The 24,192-nt window shown below is 35.7% G+C and overlaps 3 protein-coding genes across 7 annotated transcripts in view; 1 reads left to right on the forward strand and 2 right to left on the reverse strand.

The window, feature by feature from the left end:
* The window catches only part of SLC38A6 (solute carrier family 38 member 6), a 59,612-nt gene extending 50,361 nt beyond the window's left edge, over positions 1–9,251 (reverse strand). The window contains exons 1-4 of one of the 4 annotated variants that reach the window (XM_074365433.1): positions 9,029–9,167; positions 8,571–8,673; positions 7,762–7,892; positions 5,892–5,965 (exon numbers count right to left, since the gene is read on the reverse strand). In XM_074365433.1, coding sequence (XP_074221534.1) covers positions 5,892–5,965; positions 7,762–7,835 — 148 coding nt within the window. In that variant the 5' untranslated portion in view covers positions 7,836–7,892; positions 8,571–8,673; positions 9,029–9,167. The other 3 variants (XM_074365434.1, XM_010962232.3, XM_074365435.1) reach the window with 3 other exon arrangements.
* TRMT5 (tRNA methyltransferase 5) lies at positions 9,250–17,935 on the forward strand. Of its 2 annotated transcripts, none has more exons than XM_074365432.1 (5): positions 9,250–9,585; positions 10,593–11,248; positions 13,130–13,254; positions 16,215–16,869; positions 17,243–17,935. In XM_074365432.1, the coding sequence occupies exons 2-5, from the start codon at positions 10,759–10,761 to the stop codon at positions 17,293–17,295; spliced, it is 1,323 nt and encodes a 440-aa protein (XP_074221533.1). In that variant the 5' UTR covers positions 9,250–9,585; positions 10,593–10,758; the 3' UTR covers positions 17,296–17,935. The 2 variants fall into 2 exon arrangements, with proteins under 2 accessions (XP_074221533.1, XP_074221532.1); XM_074365431.1 differs by having other exon boundaries at positions 9,250–9,464.
* A 2,935-nt stretch (positions 17,936–20,870) lies between these two features.
* MNAT1 (MNAT1 component of CDK activating kinase) overlaps positions 20,871–24,192 on the reverse strand; it is a 167,902-nt gene continuing 164,580 nt past the window's right edge. Inside the window, exon 8 of the mRNA XM_010962231.3 lies at positions 20,871–21,331. Within this exon, the coding sequence (XP_010960533.1) occupies positions 21,211–21,331 (121 nt within the window). The 3' untranslated portion in view covers positions 20,871–21,210. The remainder of the gene's footprint in view (positions 21,332–24,192) is intronic.

Genomic DNA, 24,192 nt, shown 5'->3' on the forward strand with positions numbered 1-24,192 from the left:
ATCCTTTCAATCTGGAAACTGATTTCTTTCAGTCAGAAAAACTTTGCTTATATTATTTTGTTGATAATTTTTTACCACCTAATTTTTTCCATTCTCTTTTTTGTGGAAACCTCCTGGACTGATCCTCTAATTTTTAAAAATATTTTCTCTCCCATTTTCAAGCTCCTTGTCTCTACATTCCCCTAGAAATTTCCTTAATTTTTTCAACTCCAAAATTGAAATTCTTAATTTTAAATTTTATTTTTAACATCTAGGACTCTTGTATTCTCTGACTATACCCTTTTAATAATTTCTTGTTCTTGTTTCAACAATGTAATATCTTCTTTAAGTTCTCTGAATCTATTAAATATAGTATTTTTTTTTAAGTTTTCATCTGGTCTCTGCATTATCTGTTTCTTCTTTTCCTCTGAGTTTCTTTCTTTCCTTATTTTTTAGACTATTTTTACAGCAGTTTTTGGTTAACAGCAAAACTGAGCAAAAAGTACAGACAGTTCCCACATCCCTCTATCCCCACACATACATAGCCTCCTCCACTATCAACATCCCCAACTAGAGTGGTACCACTTGTTACATCAATGAATCTACATTAACACATCGTTATCACCCTAAATCTATAGTTTAGAGTTCACTCTTGGTGTTGTACATTCTATGGGTTTTGACAAATGAATAATGGCATGTATCTACAAGTATAATATCATACAGAATAGTTTCACTGCCCTAAAAATTCTCTATACTCTGCCTATTCATTCCTTCTTCCTCTCCAATCCCTGACAACTATTGATTTTTCAGTCTCCATAGTTTTGCCTTTTCCAGAATGTTAAACAGTTGGAATCATACAGAACATTAGCATTTTTAGATTGGCTTCTTTCACTGAGTAATATGCATTTATAAGGTCATCCATGTCTTTTCATGGCTTGATAGCTCATTTCTCTTTAGTGCTGAATAATATTCTATTATCTGGATGGACCACAGTTTATCCATTCTCTTACTGAAGGATATCTTAATTGCTTCTAAGTTCTGGCAATTATGAATAAAGTTGCTATAAACATCCATGTGCAACTTTCTGTGTCAACATAAATTTTCAACTCATTTAGGTAAATACCAAGTAGTACAAATGTTGGTTGAAGGCGCCTCTATACCTCTTCACCATGGTCTTCACAATAGTTGTGTTAACATTTTTGTTTCAAAATTACAGAACATACTTTCTCACGTGTGGAACTTGTATTTGGAGTATGAGCAAAAAAAAAAAAAAGAGGAAAAGAGTCCAGAATAACTCCAAGATCTCTGGCCTGAGCAACTAGAAGGAAGATGTTATCATTTACTTAGATGAGAAAAGAGTGGAAGGTGTAGACTGGCAGTGCAAAGATGGGGAGCTTAATAAATTTGAGATATATATGAGATCTCCAAGTGGAAGTGTCATGGAGGAAGCTGGATATGAGACTGAAATTCAGTAAAAGATATCCAGGCTGAGGATATAAATTTTAGGGCTCTCATGAGCCCAAAACTATAAAAGAAAAGAGAGTAGGGGACTAGTTCCAGGGGTATGATAACGTTTAGAAGATGGGGAGGGGAAAAGGATTCAGCAGAAGAAAAGAGAAGGAGAATTCTGTGAAATAAGAAAACCGGGAGAGTGTGAACAAGTGTTTTACTGAGGAAGGTGTGATCAACTGCACCAAACGCTGCTGACTAGTCAACTAAGCAGAAGACTGAGAACTGACCGCTGGATTCAGCAACGTGGAAGTTGCTGGTACAATAATTTCTGTGGAATAATGGGGAGAGCCTGATTGAAGAAGGCTCAAGAGAGAAAAGGAGGAAGGGGAAGTATCTGGTACAGGCAACTATTTTGAGGAGTTTTACGATGAAGGCATGGAACATACTGAAGGAATGTGGAGTCATTTTTAAAATGGAAGAAATTATAAACTGCCTGTTAACAGGTAAGAAGAAAACAATAAAGGAACAAAGATGATGAAAAAGGAGAGAGAGAGGAGAAAGAGGCTGGAGTAATGTGGGTGAGAGAAGGTGGGATCACAGCATAAGCAGAGGGGCTGGCCATAGACAGAAACACAAGGAGTTCATCCAAAGTAACGAAATGTATGACACAAATGAAGATGGGTAGGCAGAAGTGGCGGCAAGAGCCTGTAAAGTTCTTTTATGATTACTTCTATTTTCCCAATGAAATACAAAGTGAGGATATGAGCAAAGAATGAAATCAAGGAGAATGTGCTGAAGGTTTGAGAGAAAAGAGAGGAAAAAATCATCTCCTAGAGAGCAGAGTTAACAAGTGAATGAACTGAAGACATTAATAAGGACTAAGTGATAGCATTCCAGGTCCACTAGACATAGAATTACAGTGATATTAATCTGCATGATTGTGTTTTTTCTCCAGGAATATTCAACTGCAACGTACATGTGTGAAGAAGGCTAAGTTATATTTGACTATGGTTGGAGTTTTGCCAGAGGAGTAGGATGATGAAAAGGAGGAGCAAGGGTGTGATGTAATAACACACTGGAAAACTCCAACTGGATAAAGAGGGGAAATATGGACAAGAGAGTGAAGGAGAGTGTGAAGGTGGTAGATCAATGAACTGAAGTCCTGGTGGGGGTGAAGAACTGCCAGAAATGGAGTCCTTGAGGGAATGAGTTAAAAATAAAAGAGATGGTGGTTTTGGAGGGTGGGACTCTGGAAAATGAGATTTTGGAGGGGTGCAGTTTTGGTAATGACAAGATCAGTGGTCTGACCATGGAAATAAGGAGCTGAGGCAGGCAGGAAACAGGATCATTAGAAAAGATGATGCTAAGGAAATGAAAGTATTAGAAGGATTATCTACATGGGTATTGAAATCATCCAGAATTATGGCAGGAGTAATACCAAAGAAACTGAAAGCAGGAGCTAAAATATTCACAAAATGACAGACAGTGGCTGAGGAGTCCAGATGGCAACTGTAATAGAGGCATAGGCAGCAGAGTTATGAGGTTCAAAGCCAGGGGTTTACTGAGAGGGAGGTGGCTGAGAAGTGGAAATGAGGTGCCAGTGGGACACCTATCCCATCTTTAGATCAGTATGAGGGATGTGGAAGAGGAAAAGGTGGCCCCTTGAGAGGACTACAGGGAAAGCAGTGTCCTCAGAGAAGCCCTAGATTCTCTTAGAGTAAGAAACTTAAGGAAATGTTCAAAAAAAGAGTTGAGGACATGGGGTTTTGCTGATGATCGACCGTGAGTTCTAGAAGGCACACTGGAAGGGTTTCAGGGGTTGAGGAGCAGTGGGAGGTGAGGTCAGAAAATGGATGACAGAGCCATACAGGGTGAGTCTGGGAAACGGAGGAAAATGTAGGATTCTTGAAGAGACTGACATAAATTGAGGTAAATGGTATACTGTCATTAATCCAAATGACCTCAAGGCAGATGAAGATGACAATGCTGTGAGTGGTGGGGATCAAGGACCAGGGATCAGGGATTTGACCAGACTGCTGACACTGATATAGGGGCCAGAGAAGGGGAGCTCCTCATTTACTCCCAGATCTTAAACATTTCCCCAAAGAATCACAATAAGCCAACTATTTGAAACAGCAGTATGCATAGCACCTTGCAATCTTTATGGGTTTGGGCCCAATGAGAACTCATAATGATAAAAGCTAGCAGTTACCAAGGACCTGACATTTTGTATACGTTATTATACTTCATTTTTATAACAATCCCAAAAGGGAAGTATTATCATTACCATTTTATACATGGCAAACTAAGGCTAGAGAGATTAGTGTACCTTACATGCCACCTCAGCTCCCAAAGATCCCAAATCCTATATATAATCCAAAATGGCAGAATTTCATGTGAAGAAATCCTTTACTTTGATAAAGATAAAAACTTCTCCTGCACTCCAGGCAAATAAAGTTACTTTGCAAAGACTTATGATAGCCCTTTCTCTGAACAATCCAATCTGAGCATATTTCTTTATGACAGTCCAATAAACTGGGGAGAAAATTTAGCTACACATTATTCTTTAGTTTTGATATATATGTGTGTATGTGTGCACATATATAAAAGTACATATATATATATATATATATATATATATTTTTTTTTTTTTTTTTTAAGCCTACCTCCACAGAGAATTTTACAAGGGCTGAAGGAATTCAATCAACAGAAGACAGGTGCATCAGTGTGTATGAAGAACTGTGAAGAAGTTAGTTCATGGACCAAGTAAGCTACAAAAATCAAAGAAAAAGAAAAAAGAAAGAGAAACAGAGGTTTTCATTTTATATGCCCCAAATTTACAGAAAACAACAGGCAGCATCAGAATTTTAAAGTTAAATACAGATGAACTGAAGGGTAGTAAAAAAAAAAACAGCATTACTTGAAATCATCATACATTGAATACTACTTCCAAATAATTGAAATTAATAAAGCAAAAACTTTAATTAATGAAGACATAATTGCCAGAGTTGACAAATATATTAATCTTTTAGTAGAATCCATGATAAAATAACCTACGAAGATGTTACATAAACTATCACAATTAAGTAAAAAAAATTTTTTTACACAAAAAAGCAAAATTTGAAAATATGTCATTAAAATTCCAGTCAAGTTTCAGCAGGATTTACAAATACGCTCATTTAATGCTCTTATTCCTGAATTTGGGATGTTGTTATGAACAACTTGTTACTTTGGGATTAATATCACTGCATTGTTTCCTAGTATTTTATCTGTCTGCATGTCCACCCAAGTCCCTTGAAAGCAGAGGAATATTTGTCAGCTAAAAGGCCAAAAATACTGGCACAAGTAACAGCTACGAACTATGGATCCCAAATCAGTTTTGCATGAGAATCACCTGGTGGACTTTTAAAAACATATTCCAGAATTCTACCTCAGATTTTTGGAATTAGAAACCTGACGCTTAGAAACCTCTGTTTATAGAAAGATCTGCAGGTGTGTCTAATGTAAAGCCAGATTAAATAGACTAGAGCTGTGGGTTTAGATCTATGTTCTGAGGAGTCTTAAGATATTCAAGAAACACCTGTGGGTTTCTCTCACCTGTTTCAGCCAGAATAATCCCATTTTTATCTATTTTATGTATCTATTCTGCTTCTTAAAGCCTGGAAACTACAAGATCAGATAGGGCAAAGTGAATCCACCCACATAAGAATTAAACTCATGATTCTGGCATCGGAACTGACCTAATCCAAAGATAGAAGAGACTAGATAGATAAAAAGACCAGGATTGATGGACACAGAATATTTGTTAATGCCAAAAGAAAAACCTTATGAGAGTAGTTCTATAATTATACACTTTTATTTATTATAACTTAAAAGAACTTACTCAATACATGACTGAATTGCATACTAAAGTTACAAACGGAAAAAACACATAAATATATACTATATGTATACATATATATAGTATATGAGGATATATATATATATAATACACACACACTACATATATATATGTATATGTGTGTGTGTGTATATATATATATATATATATATATATATGAGGGAGGTAGAGAAGGCAATAGTATATCTGGGAAGGTGTTCTTGAGGAAATGATCACCCTAGGATAAAAATTATCAACATGAACACCGGTTGACTGGTCCCCATAATACAAGGTCTGGATCCTTTAAATACCTTTCAGGTGCCTCCCCTAATCTACTCTAACCCAGAAAACTATGTCATGTTGTGGAGAAAGGCCATGAAGAAAGCTAGTTTCCTCCCCTTCATTCTGTCCTTGGATATTTCCCTGTAAAATTTGGTCTATACAGCCTGACCTTTCAAAATTCTCCATTTCAAGCACCCTACCTAATAATAACGTACACCTGCTGGACATTAGATTTGAGACAGCCAATCTGATGTATGTAGATATCTCGTCAAATAAATTAGCATAATAGTTTACTCACCTGTCTGTATACACATACTAAGCAGGAGGTGAACTGAGTAAGAAGCCAGCAGAGCAACTATCAGCAGCAAGAAACTACAATATAAAAGAGTACATGGTCAAATCCCTCTAAAAGTTTCTTTTTTATGGTATCTCATTACAAAAACAATTTTTTTCACATTCAAACGATTACAGGGACTGTCTTTGTGTAGTTGAATTATAGTCACTAAAGAAAGTAAGAAGATACTTTCTGTATTTACCAAATTCTATTTCAATGAAAATGTACTGCTTTTAAAATAAAAAAAAAAAAAATCAGAAAAAAAACACACTTTATTTAAAACAAAAAATAGCACTCTTGTCTGCTGACTGCTGGTTCAGCCATTCAATGATCTTGCAATATATCCCTTTTATGACTATTTTTCTACTCTAAGTCTAGAGGGAAGTTTCAGTTGCGAAATCTCATTGTCCTTTTTCCCCTTTCCTCTTTCCTTCCCCTTCCAATGCTATGTGCCTCCCTATTATACCTTCATCTATAATTCTGAATTAAGACTGAATTTTTTAGCATCTACTAAACACAAACACGCACCAAATAACCCCAAAAATGAAGTTAATACACTTCTAATGACACAACTTGAAAATGTGCAATGCAATAACTGAGGTCCTCTCACAAAAAGTATCAAAAGAAACAGGCATAATCCCTACTTATTCTCAGGAAGGTACTGGCCGGACAAGCTTCTAGAGACCTGACCCCAGTGGTGTGCCCCTAAAGTTGAAGACATTCTACCTTTGTACTTAATATTTGTTAATAAGTAGCAAAACTGAGAGGCGAGAGTACACTTGTCAACTGTTATCAGAGACCTCACAAAATAACAGTCTGACATCACCAAATGGAAACTGTGATATGATTCAGCAAGTACACATTCTGTGGTACAACATCTGCATGTAAGACCCTGGAGGACAAAGTGTGATTTCTCAAAATGAACTAAAAAATAAGTCCTATGATTATGTCCTGCCTAAGGTGTCATATATAGCTTTGAAGTTTTAAAATTATGAAAGTTTGTAAATATATATCCCATCATAAAAGCAAGTTGGGTAACTTAGAAGTTGGTTTGCTAATCAAGAAATTCAAAATAAATGCAAAAGGAAACCTAAAGGAGAGTCTTCATGTATTTTAACTTCCCTGGAAAAATAAAAAAATATGCTTCTACTGACAAAACAAACTTGTTCATTCATTCTATCAAGCATGGTGCTAGATGCTAAGGATAAGGTCTAGCCCTAAAGGATTTCAGAGTTTAATGGGGAAAGTAACTTGCAAACAAATCATTAATGTATTACAATAAAAAAATAAATATACAGTGTACTATGGAAATACAGAAAAGCCAGCAATGTCTTGTATTTGGGGCAAACTGGCATATGAGCTCAGTCTTAAAAGATGAAAAGGAATAAGCAGAGAACATATGTCCAGCTTCAGAAAGTGAAACAAGACTACTTAACAGTAGGAGGAGAAAAGGAGATGGAAAGAAATGAAAGGATGATGTACTTTATTTACACTCCCAAAATTGCTATTTGTAAGTAATCTGGCTGATAAACTTTGATTTACTTTGGCCAACTAGACACAACAAATAAGCCACTTCTTAAAGTTATAAACGAGTGTGGATCAAGTTTCCATTTTTAAAAATTAGCCACACTTTGGATAAAAAATACACAGTATATAGCATCCCTCCAAGCTACAGACTAGCTACAACAGAAGAGTAGCAGGAAAATGCTGTAACTCCAAAAATAACTTAACTGGAAATTGTATAATACCAGCATCTGCAGCCTATATCTTTGCTTCTCAGTGTACCACCAAAATGAAAAAAAATAAGTAATGGTAAAATAAGGAAAAGACTCACCTAAATCCAAGGATACCAGTATGAGCCATAACATAAGCTAAGCCAAGAATGCCACTTCCCATGATGGCATTCATCAAATTAAACACTGAGAGACCAAAGGAAACACCTGGGGATCCCTGTCTGTGAAGTTCCTGTAAGCACACAAAATTTAATAGAGTTAAATGTCTGAATGAAGTTCAAGTTTCATCAAGAAATGACTGACAGGTGATGGAGGAAGTCTCCTGCAAACAGGGATCGTGTGACGCACTAGCTGCTCAACCCGCATTGGTCTCCTTTCCTTCCCTTCTTACCTCCCACTAGTGTAGCTCTATAATCTAGTTTCCTAGGAAAATCATATCCACCTGCACAGAGACCAGGCAGGCTTCAGTAAGAACCAAGACTAACCTTGTGACTGAAAAAGATGAAGAAAGGATAAGATGGGGTGGGGACAGAGAGCAGGCAGATGGCCTCAAACTCATGTGATTACTGAAGATTCCTGAGTCAGCTTCAGTAATCCTGAGCTAGTGGTTACTGAAAAGTCCCTGGGCTGCTGCAGACAACTGTTGTTCCCCAATTACTAGGCCTCTAAAACTAATCTTTTTATACACTTAATGAATTAAGTCTGCCCAACTAGAAGAATGGTCAGGAATACCTTACAGTGAGGACATGATAAACAGAAGAAATTCACGTTGCTCTGAGATGAAATTCACACTCTCCCTCCAAAAAGCATTTGGGAATAAAGTCCTAGGAACTGTTACTGCCATGGGACCTGAGTTAAAAAGCCAAGGGCCCCACTGCACAGTCTTTGGGGTCAGGGAAGTGCTACGTACTTATTACCAGGCCGCCTTCACTCCTGTGCCGTTAAGGATCTCTATATTAAGATGGTCATAGGTCCCCAATGACTAAGCCGAGAAAAGAAAAATCTTGTGACTCCTGCAAAACAAACAGAACTCACAAGACTGGTGGAGGAAACGAGAAGCCGACAAAGATAGTTAACGAACAGCGGTGAGTTACCTAACCCTGGGGCTGCTCCCCTAGTGGGGCCCCAGCCTCCACTCGCTGCTGTATCTCTTCCACCTGAGCCTGCACCTTTACTTCAGCTTTTCTTTCTGTAACGGGTTAGGCCTCTATCCCCTTCATGAACTCCGCCAGATCTCGGAACCTCGGCTGCTGCCTTTGGGCCTCATGTCCCAAGCTTCTCCCCTCTACCTCGCCACCCTCTTTCTTTTCCCGGTCTTATTCCGCAGGCGCTTCAGAGAAGTGTGGGCGGCGAGCAAAGCCAACTTACGTTGCTTAGCAACGGGCTCAACTCTTCCGTTTCCGCCTCTTCGGTTTGCCGGGCAGAGACAAACCAGCCCGGCTCAGCGTTAGCGGTCCCCCAGGGCGCCTCCATGCTCCTCGCCGGCCGCCCACCCAGTCCATCCACGAGCTACTACCCCGGCCTTCCCGTCGGAAGTCGCGCCAGAGGCGGAGCTGCGCTCCCGGCCCTTCCGGGTTGCCGTACTTGACCAGGGCGGGGAAGGAAGGAGTCGACGAGATCTGATGACGCTCGCCCCGCGGCGGCGAGCAGTGATGGTGTCAGCGAGGGCCGGCCCTTCCACCGGAGACCCATTTCCGAGCTGCACTAGAGCATGAGGTGAGGGGTCTCGTCCGGGAGCCAGCTGCGGAGCGACGCCGGGAATTGGGATGGAGACGCTGCTGAGGTGGCGGCCGCGGTGCCCTTGGTAGTTCGAAGGGGCTGAGGGTGCGGGAACGGTACCCATCCGCTGCGGGCAGCTCTCCGCCGCGTGCTCTGTGCACGCGGAGACGGCGCGAGGTCACCCACCGCCGGGGTGTGGAGCCTAGGTCTGAGTACTGAGTATTGACAAGTCTGTTTAACGTTTTCAAAAGCTTTCTGATAGAGCCTTTAGCCACATTTTACGTGTGGAGAGCCGAGACTCACATTAAGTCATTTAGCCAAGATCACACATCTGGTTAACTTCTGGACCTAGTTTGAACCCTGTGAACTCTGATAGTTGCTATTTACAGGGTCCCCGGGCAGGGCCATCTCCTGTTAGAGTTACTTCTTCGATATTCCAGACGGCAAAATGAATAACTGATACTGTTAATGGGATGTGCGTATCACACTCAGCAAAGTCCTCATCCTCAAAATACTGAAACCTCTAGTTACAGGCAGGACTTGTGGCAGTAAAACATCGAAGACCAACAACACAGAAATAGATTAAGACCAGAGGCTCTCCATTTTAATCTTTGCTTAGCCACTTACAAGCAATGAGACTTTGGGTCAATTAATCTACTTCTGAGCTTTAGTTTACTCAATTACAAAATGAGAATGTGATACCCATACACCTCCCAAGATTGATAATGTGTGTAAAGCATTTAGTACAACATCTGATCCTTAAGCTTCTTAAGCCCCCACAAGAATATCCTTTTAAATATTACATCCTTTTAAATATTTCCATTGGTAAAGTCATATGTATAATAACCATTTTGTTTAGAGATGATCCTTTAACTTAAATTTCAGCCTTCCAATCCTAAACATATTCTGTAGTAAACTGGATGGGGAGGTTCTTTGACGATAGGGAGGGTGATGGATCCCTAATCCCTAGTCTTGGCAGCAGGTAGTTTGAAGGAGCAAATTTATTATTTACCACTAATAAAAGGCATCCTGTCCTGGAAAAGATAGTATACTTCTTACACACCACGGAAAGTTTCATTATCAGCATGTAGCAGGTTATTTAAAACAGTAGAATTTCAATTTTTATTCTCAAAACCTATGGTGAACCTGTTAAGTTAGTTTGTAACTTTATGGTATTTCTTCTAATGAATACTTTTTTTTTTTTTTTTTTTAGGATCTTATGGAGGCCATTTGGATTCTCAAGAAGACTTCTCACAGTGAAAAGATGTAGAGTACCTGAATCAGAATCATTGATTCCAACAGCTGGGTCATCACTGATACAGAAGCCTAGCAGAGCACCTGGTATTTTCTTGTTGGATCAAAGGAAAAGATTCTCAACCATGCCTGAAATAGAAACAAATCAGAGAGACCCTGAATTGTTTTCACCACCCTCTGATGTTCGAGGAATGACAAAACTTGATAGAACAGCTTTTAGAAAGACAGTTACCATCCCAGTGCTTAAAGTGAGGAAAGAAATAGTCAATAAATTGATGCAGTCCCTTAAAAGGGCAGCACTGAAGCGCCCAGGCATAAAACGTGTCATTGAAGATCCAGAAGATGAAGGAAGTAGGCTAATTATGCTGGATCCCTATAAAATGTTTACCGATGATTCCTTTGAGAAAGGAGAACTCAGTACTTTAAAGCAGCTGAATGTCAGTCCACAGATATCTAGATATAATATGGAACTAACTTATGAAAACTTTAAGTCAGAAGAAATCTTGAGAGCTGTGCTTCCTGAAGGTCAAGATGTGACTTCAGGGTTTAGCAGAGTTGGACATATTGCCCACCTGAACCTTCGCGATCATCAACTACCTTTCAAACATTTAATTGGTAGGTGTGTCTTAATAATATTCACATATTAGAAAACAATTAGCAAGTTCTAATTTTAGTTAAAAATTTTTTTAAATGCTGAATTACAGAAGCAAGACATTTTATCATTCTCATTTTAAGCTGGATCTTGAGCTACATACTCTATTTTTTGAAGGCCATTTTGGAATTCCCTTTCCAGAGTCATACAAGCTCTAAATAATGGTTCAGGCTCTTGTGTACATAATAAACATAAACTTGAATCACTAGCTTTGGTAGAATTCTTTGGCAGCTTGTCATTTTGGTACCCAGGACTTAATAGGCCTTATAAATGCTAGGTTTCATAAACTTGAGTGTTTGATAATCAGAAGGGCAAGACTGTTTACTCATGCTCTCACTGATTCAACTAACTGAGCCTCTTCTGTATGTCAGGCACCATACTTTGTATTTTAGTGCTCCTAGCCTTTTAGAAATGATGCTATGTATACTGTACCTCTGTAGCCCAAAGTTTGAGCCTGGATCTTTTATTCTTTGGGATAAGAAAGTACACTAATCAAAATTGCACTTGTCCTTAATGTAAATATTTAATGTCTATGACTTCTCCAGATGATTATTTTTTTAATGTAGAGTAATTGTCAGAACTTCTGGGAATTCTTTTCAGATTTAAAATGTAGTGCTCAGTATTTTGCATGGGTAGGATTTAAGAGATACGCTATTGTGCATTTCCTCTGTTTTTATTGCTAAAAGGGCTGATAATTCATAGTGATAACATATTAAATACTTAAGTAGATCCTTATAATTATGACTGGGTGCAAATGTCAAGAATTGACTTTCCTATGAGTCATTGCCTATCCTAACTCAAACATTTCTTTTGGCACTCTTATTTTATAAACTCTCTTTCATAAAGGGTCACTCATAGGTTAAAAATGAAACATTTTCATATAGTGGTAATTTTAAAGCTTTTACTACAGACCTTCAGAATAGGGGAGTTTTTTTTCATTCCTCACTTCAAACTAACTTCTGTACCTTAAAAATTGAGTTCTGATAGCTGAAGCAGAAAAAATTAAGAAAAATGATTGACAAGAGTTTATTAATAATTCAAAATCAAGTTTCTAATTATCAGAGAGAAATTGGACAAATTCTGGTTGTATTTAAGCATATTTTTACAAATCAAGTTATCTTTCCTTATACAATGAGATAACATACAGATTCTTACAAATTTTTAAGGGCTGACATAAAACTAGACTGGGGAAAGGGCATCAATGTACCATTTCTGGTATATTTTATCTTTGTAGATTTTTCTGCTCTGGCAAATATTTGACATAAAGAACAGTTTAACTGAATGAACATTTTATTTAGATAAAATTCTATGGAATCTATGTTTCTTTTATTTGAAAACATTATTTTACTGGTATGTATTTCCAAGATGGAAGTATCTGTTTCAAATACATAATAAAGCATAAATAAATACATAATAAAATGTTGGTCTGAGGCCAATGGGGACAGGCTGGTGTTTTCTGAGACCATTTATTCCCACAGTCCTATCTCTTCTATTTTTTTTTAACCAATTCTCTATGGTCTACCTGTTTCCTTATTGTTACAGCGATACATTTGAGAGGATTAAATAAAAAACATGGAAAAATATTAGGTAGAGCAAAATTCCTCAAAAATTTTTCTTTATAAATGTATCCACACATTTTTTTGTGTGTTTGTATTGGGGGCTGTCAGACATTAACGTTAGTAATCTGTTGAATTTTTAGAATTGCATGCCTCTTTACAAACACTAGATGCAGTTTTTGTCTATAAATCAAAAGAAAATCTGATTTACGTCCATTTCATATTTGCAGTTTTAGCTTTTATTTTGCAACCAAAAAGCAATATTTATTATGAATTCTCTTCTTTTAGGCCAAGTTATGATTGACAAAAATCCAGGAATCACCTCAGCAGTAAATAAAATCAATAATATTGATAATACCTACCGAAATTTCCAAATGGAGGTGCTAGCTGGAGAGGAGAACATGATGACCAAGGTATGGAGTATTTTATTGTCTCCTAATACTGTGTATATCAAGATTAATGTTTAAAATAAAAATAGATGACAAAGATTAAAAATATTTAAAATACCCAATATTGATGAGTATGTGAGAATGTGAGCATTTACATATACTACTGGTGGGAGTGCAAATTTGATACAGTCAGGAAGAGTGTATGGTAATATACTGCAGTTATGATTAGATACATTCTTTGACCTAGCATTCCACTTATAGGAAGTTATCTCAAGGATATAATTATAGAGAATGATGTATGTACTAGGTTCTACATCATAATTTTTATAATAATAAAATAAATAAAGGAATAGAAACAACATAAATGTTACCAGTAGAGAATTGATTAAATTCTAGTATAAAAATACAATGGAATACTCCATCATTAAAGATTATTTAGCAGCATACTTAAATTGTCCATTGACAGGTTAAGCAAAAAAAGTAAATTGTAGAACAGTGTATATAACATAAAATATCTATATAAATATGCATCTACATCAGAATGTTAACAGTAAGCATATTTTTATTTGGTGTAGTTACTGGTGACCTCTGTTATCACCTTTATACTTTTCTACTGAGCACTTTTTTTTTAATAAAACAAATCTATTTCAAAAAATAATTTAAAATATGTAGGAACAGATTCCTGGTATAAACCACTTTCTCAATCCTCCACCCCCAAAATCCTCCAGAGTGTTGGATATAGTAAACTTTTTTGAAGCCAAAAGCCTTAGATAATTATATGTTAACATTATGTGAAATTTTGTACCCAAGCTAGGAAATAGGTTTAAACTCTCTCCATAACTTGACAAAAATTTTAATAACAAAAGCCACTCTTAATGTTAGACATATCTTTTAAACAGGACTTTATACAACTCAGGAGAGAATTTATTGCAAAATAATTATTTTTTTAAGATTCTGGACCACATAGACATATTTTAAGTATAATACTTCTAGAGAATTTAATAGTGTCAGAATTTAAAATACCATTTACTGTATATACACTTACTAGGTCCTAAGCTAAATGCTGTAAGTATAACAAATCCTAAGAAACCCACAAGATAATGATTATTGTTGTTACTATTTTCTTTATTCAGATGAAGTAATAAGGAAAGACTGCACAGGGTGTTTGGAGCCACGCTTCTTACTCCAGAGTCCATGCGTGGTCTTTCCCTGTATACCAAATCTCCACTGCCTACTATTTGTCTATAATGCATGAGGTCTGTTATGGCAAGTAAAATTTGAATGTGAATCCTCTGTTAACAACAGAGTAACAGTGCTTATCTCTGGACACTAAGGCATACTAAACTTTAGGTATGCCCTGATTGAACATTGTGCAGTGTAATAGGTAGTGTCATTCTCAGAGAAGATCTTAAAGTTCTGAGAAACTTCTCTAATTTTATAAATGCCGTGTGATTGATTTCCTAAGTCAACGAAAGTTTGTTCTTAGGATATATTTTATACCTAATATTTATACTGTCAAATACATGTAAAAGCTCAGTATAATTTCTTTCACATTTAAGTTTAACTTATGGAGCTCATGCAACATTTAAGTACTATGTGTATATATTGTGAGTTAAAAAGATTCCTAAAATGAATCTACTGATAAAGTAATGCTAAGGGAGTGAGATATCAAAGACAGCATGAGTAAAACTAGAGGGTACTTAGAACCTAATTTTTTTTTAAGTAGGCTGTGCTTCATGCTAGAGCTTAAAAGGGAGAGTAGAAAGGACATTTCAGGAAAAGCATCCCAAGACATATTTAAACCTTCCAGGTTATAAACCTAGAAGGACTTTTAGTTGGCAGAATCACGAAGAAACATTTCCAACTCTGGAACCTTAATAATATGGCCAGAGAATCTGATGTGGTTGGGAGGAGAAAAATATGTACAAATTTGAATTAAGCTCCATGAAGAGAGACTATTCCAGATTTCTGTCTATAAGATTTATAGAACTTAGGAACTTTCTTGCCTTTAATTCTTCATTCATTAAAATAAGGGGCTTAAGACGACTGGTGAGAGTCTCGTTTAGGGAACTACATTCAACATCCTGTGGCAACCTATAATGAAAAAGAATATATGTGTGTACATGTGTGATTGAAACATGCTGTACACCAGAAATTGACACATTGTAAGCTGACTAACCTTCAATTAAAATAAATCTTATGTATATATATAAAAGATGATGGGTGAGGTCATATTATACAACTAATTTTAGTTTTGTTTTCTATTTTCTATCATGTTTATGATAATCGCAAGAGAAATGCTACAAACTCTTAATTTTGTTCAAGACTTAGCTTCACTGTATACATTTAGTTTATCCATGAAAACTCAGGTTTAGGAAAGGAGAAAACAGGGCACTGATTTGTTCTATACACTGGCTCTAATTTACAGCCATGAAACCTGCAGAGTGCATGTAACTATCTGAAAATTTAGCAAAATACCTCACAATTCAATGACACATGACACATCTATTATGCCTCCCCCTGACAAACTGAAAACTGAGGAGGGAAGCTCGTTTGCTGTGTGGAAGTGCTATCTGCAACTTAGCTACCCACCGTGAAGACGTGTAGTGTGTTGTTTCAAAGTATAGGTTTTTTTGGTATCAGGTAACATAAGAGAATATAACTAAGACAGTCAGTTGGCCTATCTGAAAAATCTTTAGTGTGATTTGGGAACCATTTTATGGCCCTTTAGGATGAGCTGGAGAGCCGTTTGGCTTTGAAATGATGACTTTTCTTATGAAAAAAAAGTCTAATGGAAGATATTAACTGGCATCAAGTATAGCATAAACACCAGAATTCTGCTTAAAATGCCTTTAAATGTACTGTTATTTGATCTTAATAGTAGTAAATTTAAATGTGTGTATGTGCGTGGGTGCATCCATTTTATATCAGTGACTGGAATTTAAGACTAAGCAATTTAACCAAAAGCATAATACCTTTTTTAGGTTCGAGAAAACAACTACACCTATGAATTTGATTTTTCAAAAGTCTATTGGAATCCTCGTCTCTCCACAGAACACAGTCGTATCACACAACTTCTCAAGCCTGGGGATGTCCTATTTGATGTTTTTGCTGGGGTTGGGCCCTTTGCTATTCCAGTGGCAAAGAAAAACTGCACTGTATTTGCCAATGATCTCAATCCTGAATCCCATAAATGGCTACTGCACAACTGTAAATTAAATAAGGTGGACCAAAAGGTGAAAATCTTTAACTTGGATGGGGAAGACTTCCTCCAAGGGCCAGTCAGAGAAGAGTTAATGCAGCAGCTGGGACCACTGTCAAAAGAAAGAAAACACTCTGTGCACATTGTCATGAACTTGCCAGCAAAGGCTATCGAGTTTCTCAGTGCTTTCAAATCACTCTTAGATGGGCAGCCATGCAGCAGTGAGCTCCTTCCCATAGTGCACTGCTACAGCTTTTCCAAAGATGCTAATCCTGCTAAGGATGTTCAGGAACGAGCTGGAACTGTGTTAGGCATCTCCTTGGAGGCATGCAGTTCAGTTCACCTAGTAAGAAATGTGGCCCCTAACAAGGAAATGTTATGCATCACCTTTCGGATTCCTGCTGCTATACTCTACAAGAACCAGACCCTGAATCTAGGTGAGCAATTTCTGGGAAATTAAATGTGAGCTGTAATACTTTTCATATAGCTTTCTTGGGCTACATATATATTTTATATTATTTTTTTAAATTTGGAAATAGGCTAAACTAATTCTAGTTACATATTTCAGTTCAAGGCCCCTTGCCATTCATATGACTACATTCTCCCAATTTTACAGATTTTAGTATGACATACTATTCAGTCTAGTAGAAAGCTATTTCATTAAAATAATAAATCCACAGGAATGTTACTATTTCATGCGTAAGTTGAGTAGACAAAAAAATCTTTAAAATGCCTATATTATTTACTTTTAAAAAGCATTTTCAAATGTTAAATATCTTACCTAATACAGGTTTTCTGGGTTTGTTACAGAGAATCACGAAGATCCACCTCTTAAACGCCAGAGGACAGATAAAGACTTTTAAGAAGAAAAAACACAAATTGTTTCAGTCACTTAATTGGAAATATTTTCTCCATCTCCTTACTAGACCTTTATGTAGTGAAATATAATTTGTATCATTTCATAAAATTTTAGCATTTAGTTACTTTAGTATTGAACTCTTGTATTTTGAACTTCCTACCTTATAAATTAAGAGTTATCCAATTAAACTGTAAATAAGTCTACTAAATATATTTTTATTAACTGAGTTATATGATTTTGTAATCTAAAGTATATCTAATTTTTTATTAGATAAATATATTTAAATATTGTCTTTCTCTTGGGAAAATAGTTTTTGAAGGTAGGATAATTGCATGCTAACTAGGAAAGCACTAATAATTTTACAGTTATCCTTAGTTGACATGTGTAGCAAAGTTTTATATAAGTACTCCTACACTATCACTATAAAAAATCGTAACAAATGAGATTATTTAGATTGGAGATAGGCAAACTATGTCCAGCAGGCCAGATCTGGCCCACCACCTGTTCTGTATGGCAAGTGACCCAAGAATGGTTGTTACATTTTTAAATGGTTGAAAAGGAATCCAAAGAATAACATTTTGTGACATGAAAATTATATAAAATTTGAATTTCAGTGTCCATAAATAAAATTTTATTGGAACACACCATGCTCATTTGTTTATTTACTGTCTCTGGCTGCTTTCATGGTGTAATAGCAGAGTTGAGTAGTTGGAACACAGATGGATTATGATTCTTCTCACTTCATACTGCTACTCAACTCAGCACACTACAAATCAGTGACACAGTTAAAACTCAGCAGCATTTGAGTGCTGTGTATATCACCAAGCTGTAACACTTTATTATTACCAGTGTATATCCATCATTCCAAAACAAGTGGACGTCCAATGTGCTTTCAAGACACAGTAGAGTATGAATTTTTCTGATGCTGAATTTTCTGATGACAGAGCATCCCTACCTAAGCTAAACTACAATATTCTTTGACATTTCCAAAAGAAGTACTCATCACAGTATTTCCAACTCACAGGCAAGCAACTGTAAGAGAAATTAGAAATTTAAACTGGAAAAACAGCAGAATTACATGTGAAGAATCACAAAAAATGAAAATGAGACTACAGTGAAAGTAAGTCTCCAACTGACTTGTAAGCCAATCAAGGAAAACCATTTACTGATGGGTAAGTTAATTTGTTTGAAAGCAGCAGTCTAAGAAATGTGTTCAGAGAAAGCAAACTTGTTTAAGGCTGTTGGCCTTTTGCAAGGACAGTCACTCAAAAGAGTTGAGAACATTGGGAGCAACATCAATAGTCAGAAAGGTAAATGAATCCGAGTGGTTCTTTACTCTTGAGTTGATAGATGTTACTAATACTGCTCAGTTCTTTTCTATTTGAGGCGTCAGTGCTGAGTTTGAAGTTAATTGAAGAATTAGCCTCTGTGAATACTCTGCATGGAACAACTACTGGTAAATAGTTTCAAACAAGTTGAGAAAAATAATTCTGTAAAACCTGAAGTGGAATCTGATGTGTTATAACTGATAGTAAAAAAAAAAAGTGAGGTAGAAAAAGATCTAATTGGAGAAATTTACAAAGCTTATGAAAATGCAAGGTGTTTAAAACCTATAGCTATTCATTATATTATTCACCAGCAAGTACCCTGCAGCAAATATTTGAATCTGTTATGTGTTACTGAACCAGTAGTGTCCATGGTAAACTTCATTTGCTTTCATGGACTTAACCACCCTCAAAGTCCTTGAATTTTGTCAGAAATTGAAGCTGAATTTCCTGACTTGCTTAGCCTAAGTTTGATTTGCTTAGCATTTGTAAAGTTTGACTGCAATTTTTTGGGTTTAGGGCAAGACTGAAATTTTTCTTAAGAACCAACCTTAAAACACTTCTAGAATACTGGATGTCTTTGGAAATTAAAGAGTTGATAATACTTCTTAACGATTTCAATCTACAATTACAAGGCAAACGTAACTTTAATGTGAAACATACTACAGTAGTCATTTCAACAACTGACATTTGAATCAGAATATCCTGTTACACATTTCTCAAGCTATCAAAAATTAAAACGAAACAAGATTTCCATTCTCACACAAATTAGCAGTGGATACATTTCCTGAGTTCAGCATTTTGGGAATCTTGGTGCAAATGCAAAGAAAACTTACATATTTCTAAATCTATTTAATTACAATTGAACTTCCATCTAATCTTCAATTGGAAGAGACTGAGTTATTGTAATGACATGCTAAAAGGCAAATACCAAGGGATTAATAAGAGTTTTACAAATACCTCCAAAGTGATGTATATGCTCAGTTAAAATCACATGCTTCTAGACTGTTACCAAATTTGGCAGGATCTGTGTGAAGATTTTACGTAAGATATACATCTTTTTAAGATGAAATACATAAAATTTCATTACAGATAACCAGTAATTGGTGATCATTTACAATTCATTTTGATGATGGGAAACAATCCCAATTAAAAGGAAATGTTATTTCCCCTCAAAAGTACTACAAAGAAGGTAATTTTATTTTGAATTTTGTTAATTAAAAAAATTGTGCCAATTTATTTTATCTCTTCTTTACCTACATAATGGCCTCACTTTTGCCTCTTAGTCCATAAAGCCTAGAATATTACTCTCTGGTCCTACAGAAAAAGTTCGAGGACCCTGATCTAAATCATTAATTACAAACTCTATATGATCTTGGTCTACTCAATTATTTGATGCCTTCGTTTTCTAATTATCAAAGATAGTTAGAAGTATTGTAAAGATGAAGATGTACTCCTGAAATTAATAGCTGCCTAGTCAAATAAGATGGCGCTGTTACATATGGATATTCCACCCTAATGTAACCACAAATCTTTTTCACATAACTTTCCACTCATAAAACTAACATCTGTTGTAATGGAGACTTGATAGGAAATCCCTTAATTTCCTTGAGAAACTATGTCCCATACCCAGCGGTCTAGGTAACAGACTCGTACAAGGTTGAGATGCTACAAATATCCATCTTATCCACATCCAAACTCTTTAAGCAACATTCTGGGTATAATAAAGCTTTTGAAGTTTCAACAGAAACTACATCAGGGTCTGCAATTTACTCATAGGGAAATTTCATTTAAAATGTATTCATTCCAGTCTCCAAGGTTTCATCATAAAATGAGCTCACATTTGAGGTGAAAGGTGCCTTTTAAGTATTAAATTTTATTAACTTACTTCTTTGAATTTGTCATTAAAGCAGGTTAATACTCTGCTCTGGTTTATCCTAAGCAAGGCTCACAGCTGGGAACTATAACACATTGATCAAGTTTTGTCTCACTCTCCACTGCTCAAAACAGGCACTGAGTCCTTAATATTGAGAGAGTGACATTATCACAGGTCAGGTTTTACTTGCCACAACCTGCTAGTAGAAGAAAATATATCCACTTGTCTGGCCTAGTATTAAGAAGACATTGGGGAAAAAATGGGACATTTTATGAGAAGAAATAATAGACTTGGGTATTAACACTAAATGTCGTATTCAAAATGGCATTTTTAAATGTGTTCAAGTAAAACACTGTAATAAGAGAAAAACCACAAAACTTAATATAAAGTCTAGCTTTATTTTTAAAAAGATTTTACAAGTCTGTCAACCTCAAACATACACAGGCGAATTATTCATATCTTCCATCAGATGAGGCTTACAGCTTCAATCCCTCTCAGAAAAAATAAGTAAAAAATAAATCTTTTTCACAAATATTTATCCACTATATTACTCAGCTTAGTTCTGAAATTTTCTCTCTATAAATACTTTAACACAGCTGCTAGTGGTAGTACTGTTGCTGTGCAGCTGCATATGGCTATAATTTTACAAGTCTGCTTTACTTTTGCTAGCTCCCTGGTTCGGCTCCAAGGTCCAAATCTTATAGAGGAGAAATAAAGGTTAACTGGGCTGCCAGAAAAGCCCACTGAATGCATCCTGTAGTGCTCTGTGACAAGCAAGAGAAGAAGTATAGCCTCCAGCAAGGTCCTGTGGAGAGGCAGCTCTGACATGGTTTAAATACCTAAAACAAAACAAAGAGTGCAGCATTGATATACAAAGCACTTATAAATTGTTAACACTTTAAAAAGCAATAGTAAAACTGATTCAAATATTAAAGAGGAATCCCAAGACCGAAATGTTCAGATTTAATAAATGCATTATTACCTTTTAAAACTTTAAATTATAAAGCAAATTACATTAAGATCTAAAAACAGCTCTGAAGGAGGTTTCAAAAATAATACTTGCTATTAAAATGTCCCTTATTCCCAGTTTTCAGAACTAATTAGTTTTGTTGGCTGTTGCTTGGGTACCTAACTGCCGCTCCTTCCTGGCATACTCTTAATAAATAAACACACATCATAATACTATTGTATTACTAATATTTTTACATAAATATTGAATATTTTACATAAATATGTTCTGAAAAAAATACCTAAGCAAATGAAAAAGGGGAGATAACATACTAGTTATTTCAAAATTACTTCAATATTACAAAAATATATTGTCTCCCTCCTTACAGGAAAGGAAACCTTAGAACACATGTCCAAGAAATCTCTGAGACTGAGCGTGAGTTTAAAAGAAGGTCCCAATGAGTAAATACAGAAGAGCCTTTTGAACCGATCTCAAGACTGTAACAGACACTATTTTTCTTTAATTACACATGTTATTTAGCAATTAAAACTTTCTACCTTGATAAAAGTACACAAACAAGCCTTAAAAAAATGGGACAATCTTAGCCAAAGAGGGGCAACTTGCTGGCATGACTACCAACACTGCTGGAAAACAAATATTTCCAGCTTTGCTTTAATGCCTAGTTTAAGAAACCACATTGTTTCTTCAGGCCTCAGGAAGTAAAGGAGCTTCACTTGCCTTAGAATTACGGGCATGGCAAATGAATAAATCAGGTACCAGAACATTTTAATAACTTGGAAACTTTTCTACTCATTCATTCAGACTTCCTGTGTGTCAAAGTCTTGATGCATGAGCAACTTATTATTTCTAACATAATAACAAGTCTGTTTTTCATTTGTATCCATGTTTAATAAGCTTGTGTGATTAAAAAATATATGGCAATATAAGGCCAAATAGAAAAAGTGGTCAAGGTAAGACACAGCATAAGCTCCTGGAATTGGCTGTAATTTATTCACATTGCCACAAATCAAGGTGTTAACTCAATTCTTTGCTTTTCTGCCAAGGGTAAAAGGGGAAAGTGAAAGGAGAAAGGAAATTAATATTTATTGAGCAACGATCTCCAAACTTTTTTGACAGTATATTTATAGCAGTAAAAATATTTGAGCAAGCATCTCCAACATTTGTATACTTACATACATAAAGTATTAATATATTATATATTACTATATAGTATATAAATATACAGATAATATATTAAGATAGTAAGTATATTATAAAATACATATAACTTAAAACACTTAAAGGATGAGATTAAAATATTTAAATAAAAGTCCACTATCTTCTCCCTGCATACCGTGGTGGGACGCATCCCACTCCAGAGACTACTGTTATATAGTCACTGTCAAACTCTGGATAAAACTTTGGGTCCTACAGGATTTAAATAAGGATTCACCAAACCTACCACTTGGCCATAAAGGTATCTGCTTATTACCTCCCAGGATACAATAAAATGTTAAGACTCTGATGCATGAGAAGTGAGGTAAGTGTTAAATCACCTCAGAAAGTCTAAAAATCACACTGTAACAGCATAAAATCAGTTTCTCTTCACTGAGAATTCAGTAACTATCACACAAAGAATAATATTTTTACAGGTATTGTGGACATGAAATGTTCTATTCCTGATAAAGCTTCCAGCTAATATTTATCCATACCCTAGATAATGTTGTATCACCCTTTTTCCTTTCCTCAGACCCTTAAAAGCACAGTCTTAGCTCCAATGTCTGTTTACTCATGGCAAAATTCAAGTGCCACAGTAGAATATGTCAATCTTACGAAGCCAACTATCATAAATGAGAACTGGTTTTCATAACTGTAATACAAACCACTGTGCATGTCGCTGTTTTGATTCATCGCATTTTGGTACAGTTTGCTTCTGGGAAAGTTGAGTCATACCATCTCTGGCTTGGCAATTCAAGCATAAACTTGCAGTGTACATACAGCTTTTTATATGTTATCCTGAGAAACCTGAAACAGCTGCACTGCTGGCAGGAAAACACAGGACCACCAGTAAAATATCCAAAACAGTTGCATCTTTTAATTTATGACTCTGCACTGTTCCCATAAAGAGTATATAAAACAGTTCAACTTTTTATATGTAAAATGTAATAAACAGTCATACTCATTGATGTCATAAATGTGTTTTTAAAAGTTTACTTTAAATGATTAATTAGTGTTTGAAAATAGTATTTCTTGAACACAGTTATAATCCAGAGCAATGAGCAAATATTTTAAAATTTGAGTTATTAATGCTAAGTTGTAGATTCTCACTGCCAAAATCAAGTCCAATAAAATTTCTCTGCACAGCATTGGAAAAAAATGCATTTCCTTTCTAGCAATCATTTATATTAAACATATCTGTGAGTATGATTCTTTAAAGACCTGCTTATTTACATTGCTGTTTTTGATCTCTAGGGCTGCACAAAACAGTTACTGTTAAATATTTCAACCTATTTTCACCATGGAGACTTATATTAATTTCAATTTTAAAAAATAAAACAGTCCATTCTTATTATTCAACTGTGGGCTTTTATTTTCTAGGTATCTTAATGTTCTTAAACCCTCTAATTATTGTGGTACACCGAAGTATTTTAAAGGATCTGCAACATTGAAACCACACAATGAGAATTTAGTGTTTTGCCTACTTTTTCACATTAATCCACATCTGTGTTGTTTTAATTCTTTCATGACCAT

The sequence above is a fragment of the Camelus bactrianus genome, chromosome 6, assembly GCF_048773025.1.
Source record: "Camelus bactrianus isolate YW-2024 breed Bactrian camel chromosome 6, ASM4877302v1, whole genome shotgun sequence".
In the NCBI taxonomy this organism is placed as follows: domain Eukaryota; kingdom Metazoa; phylum Chordata; class Mammalia; order Artiodactyla; family Camelidae; genus Camelus; species Camelus bactrianus.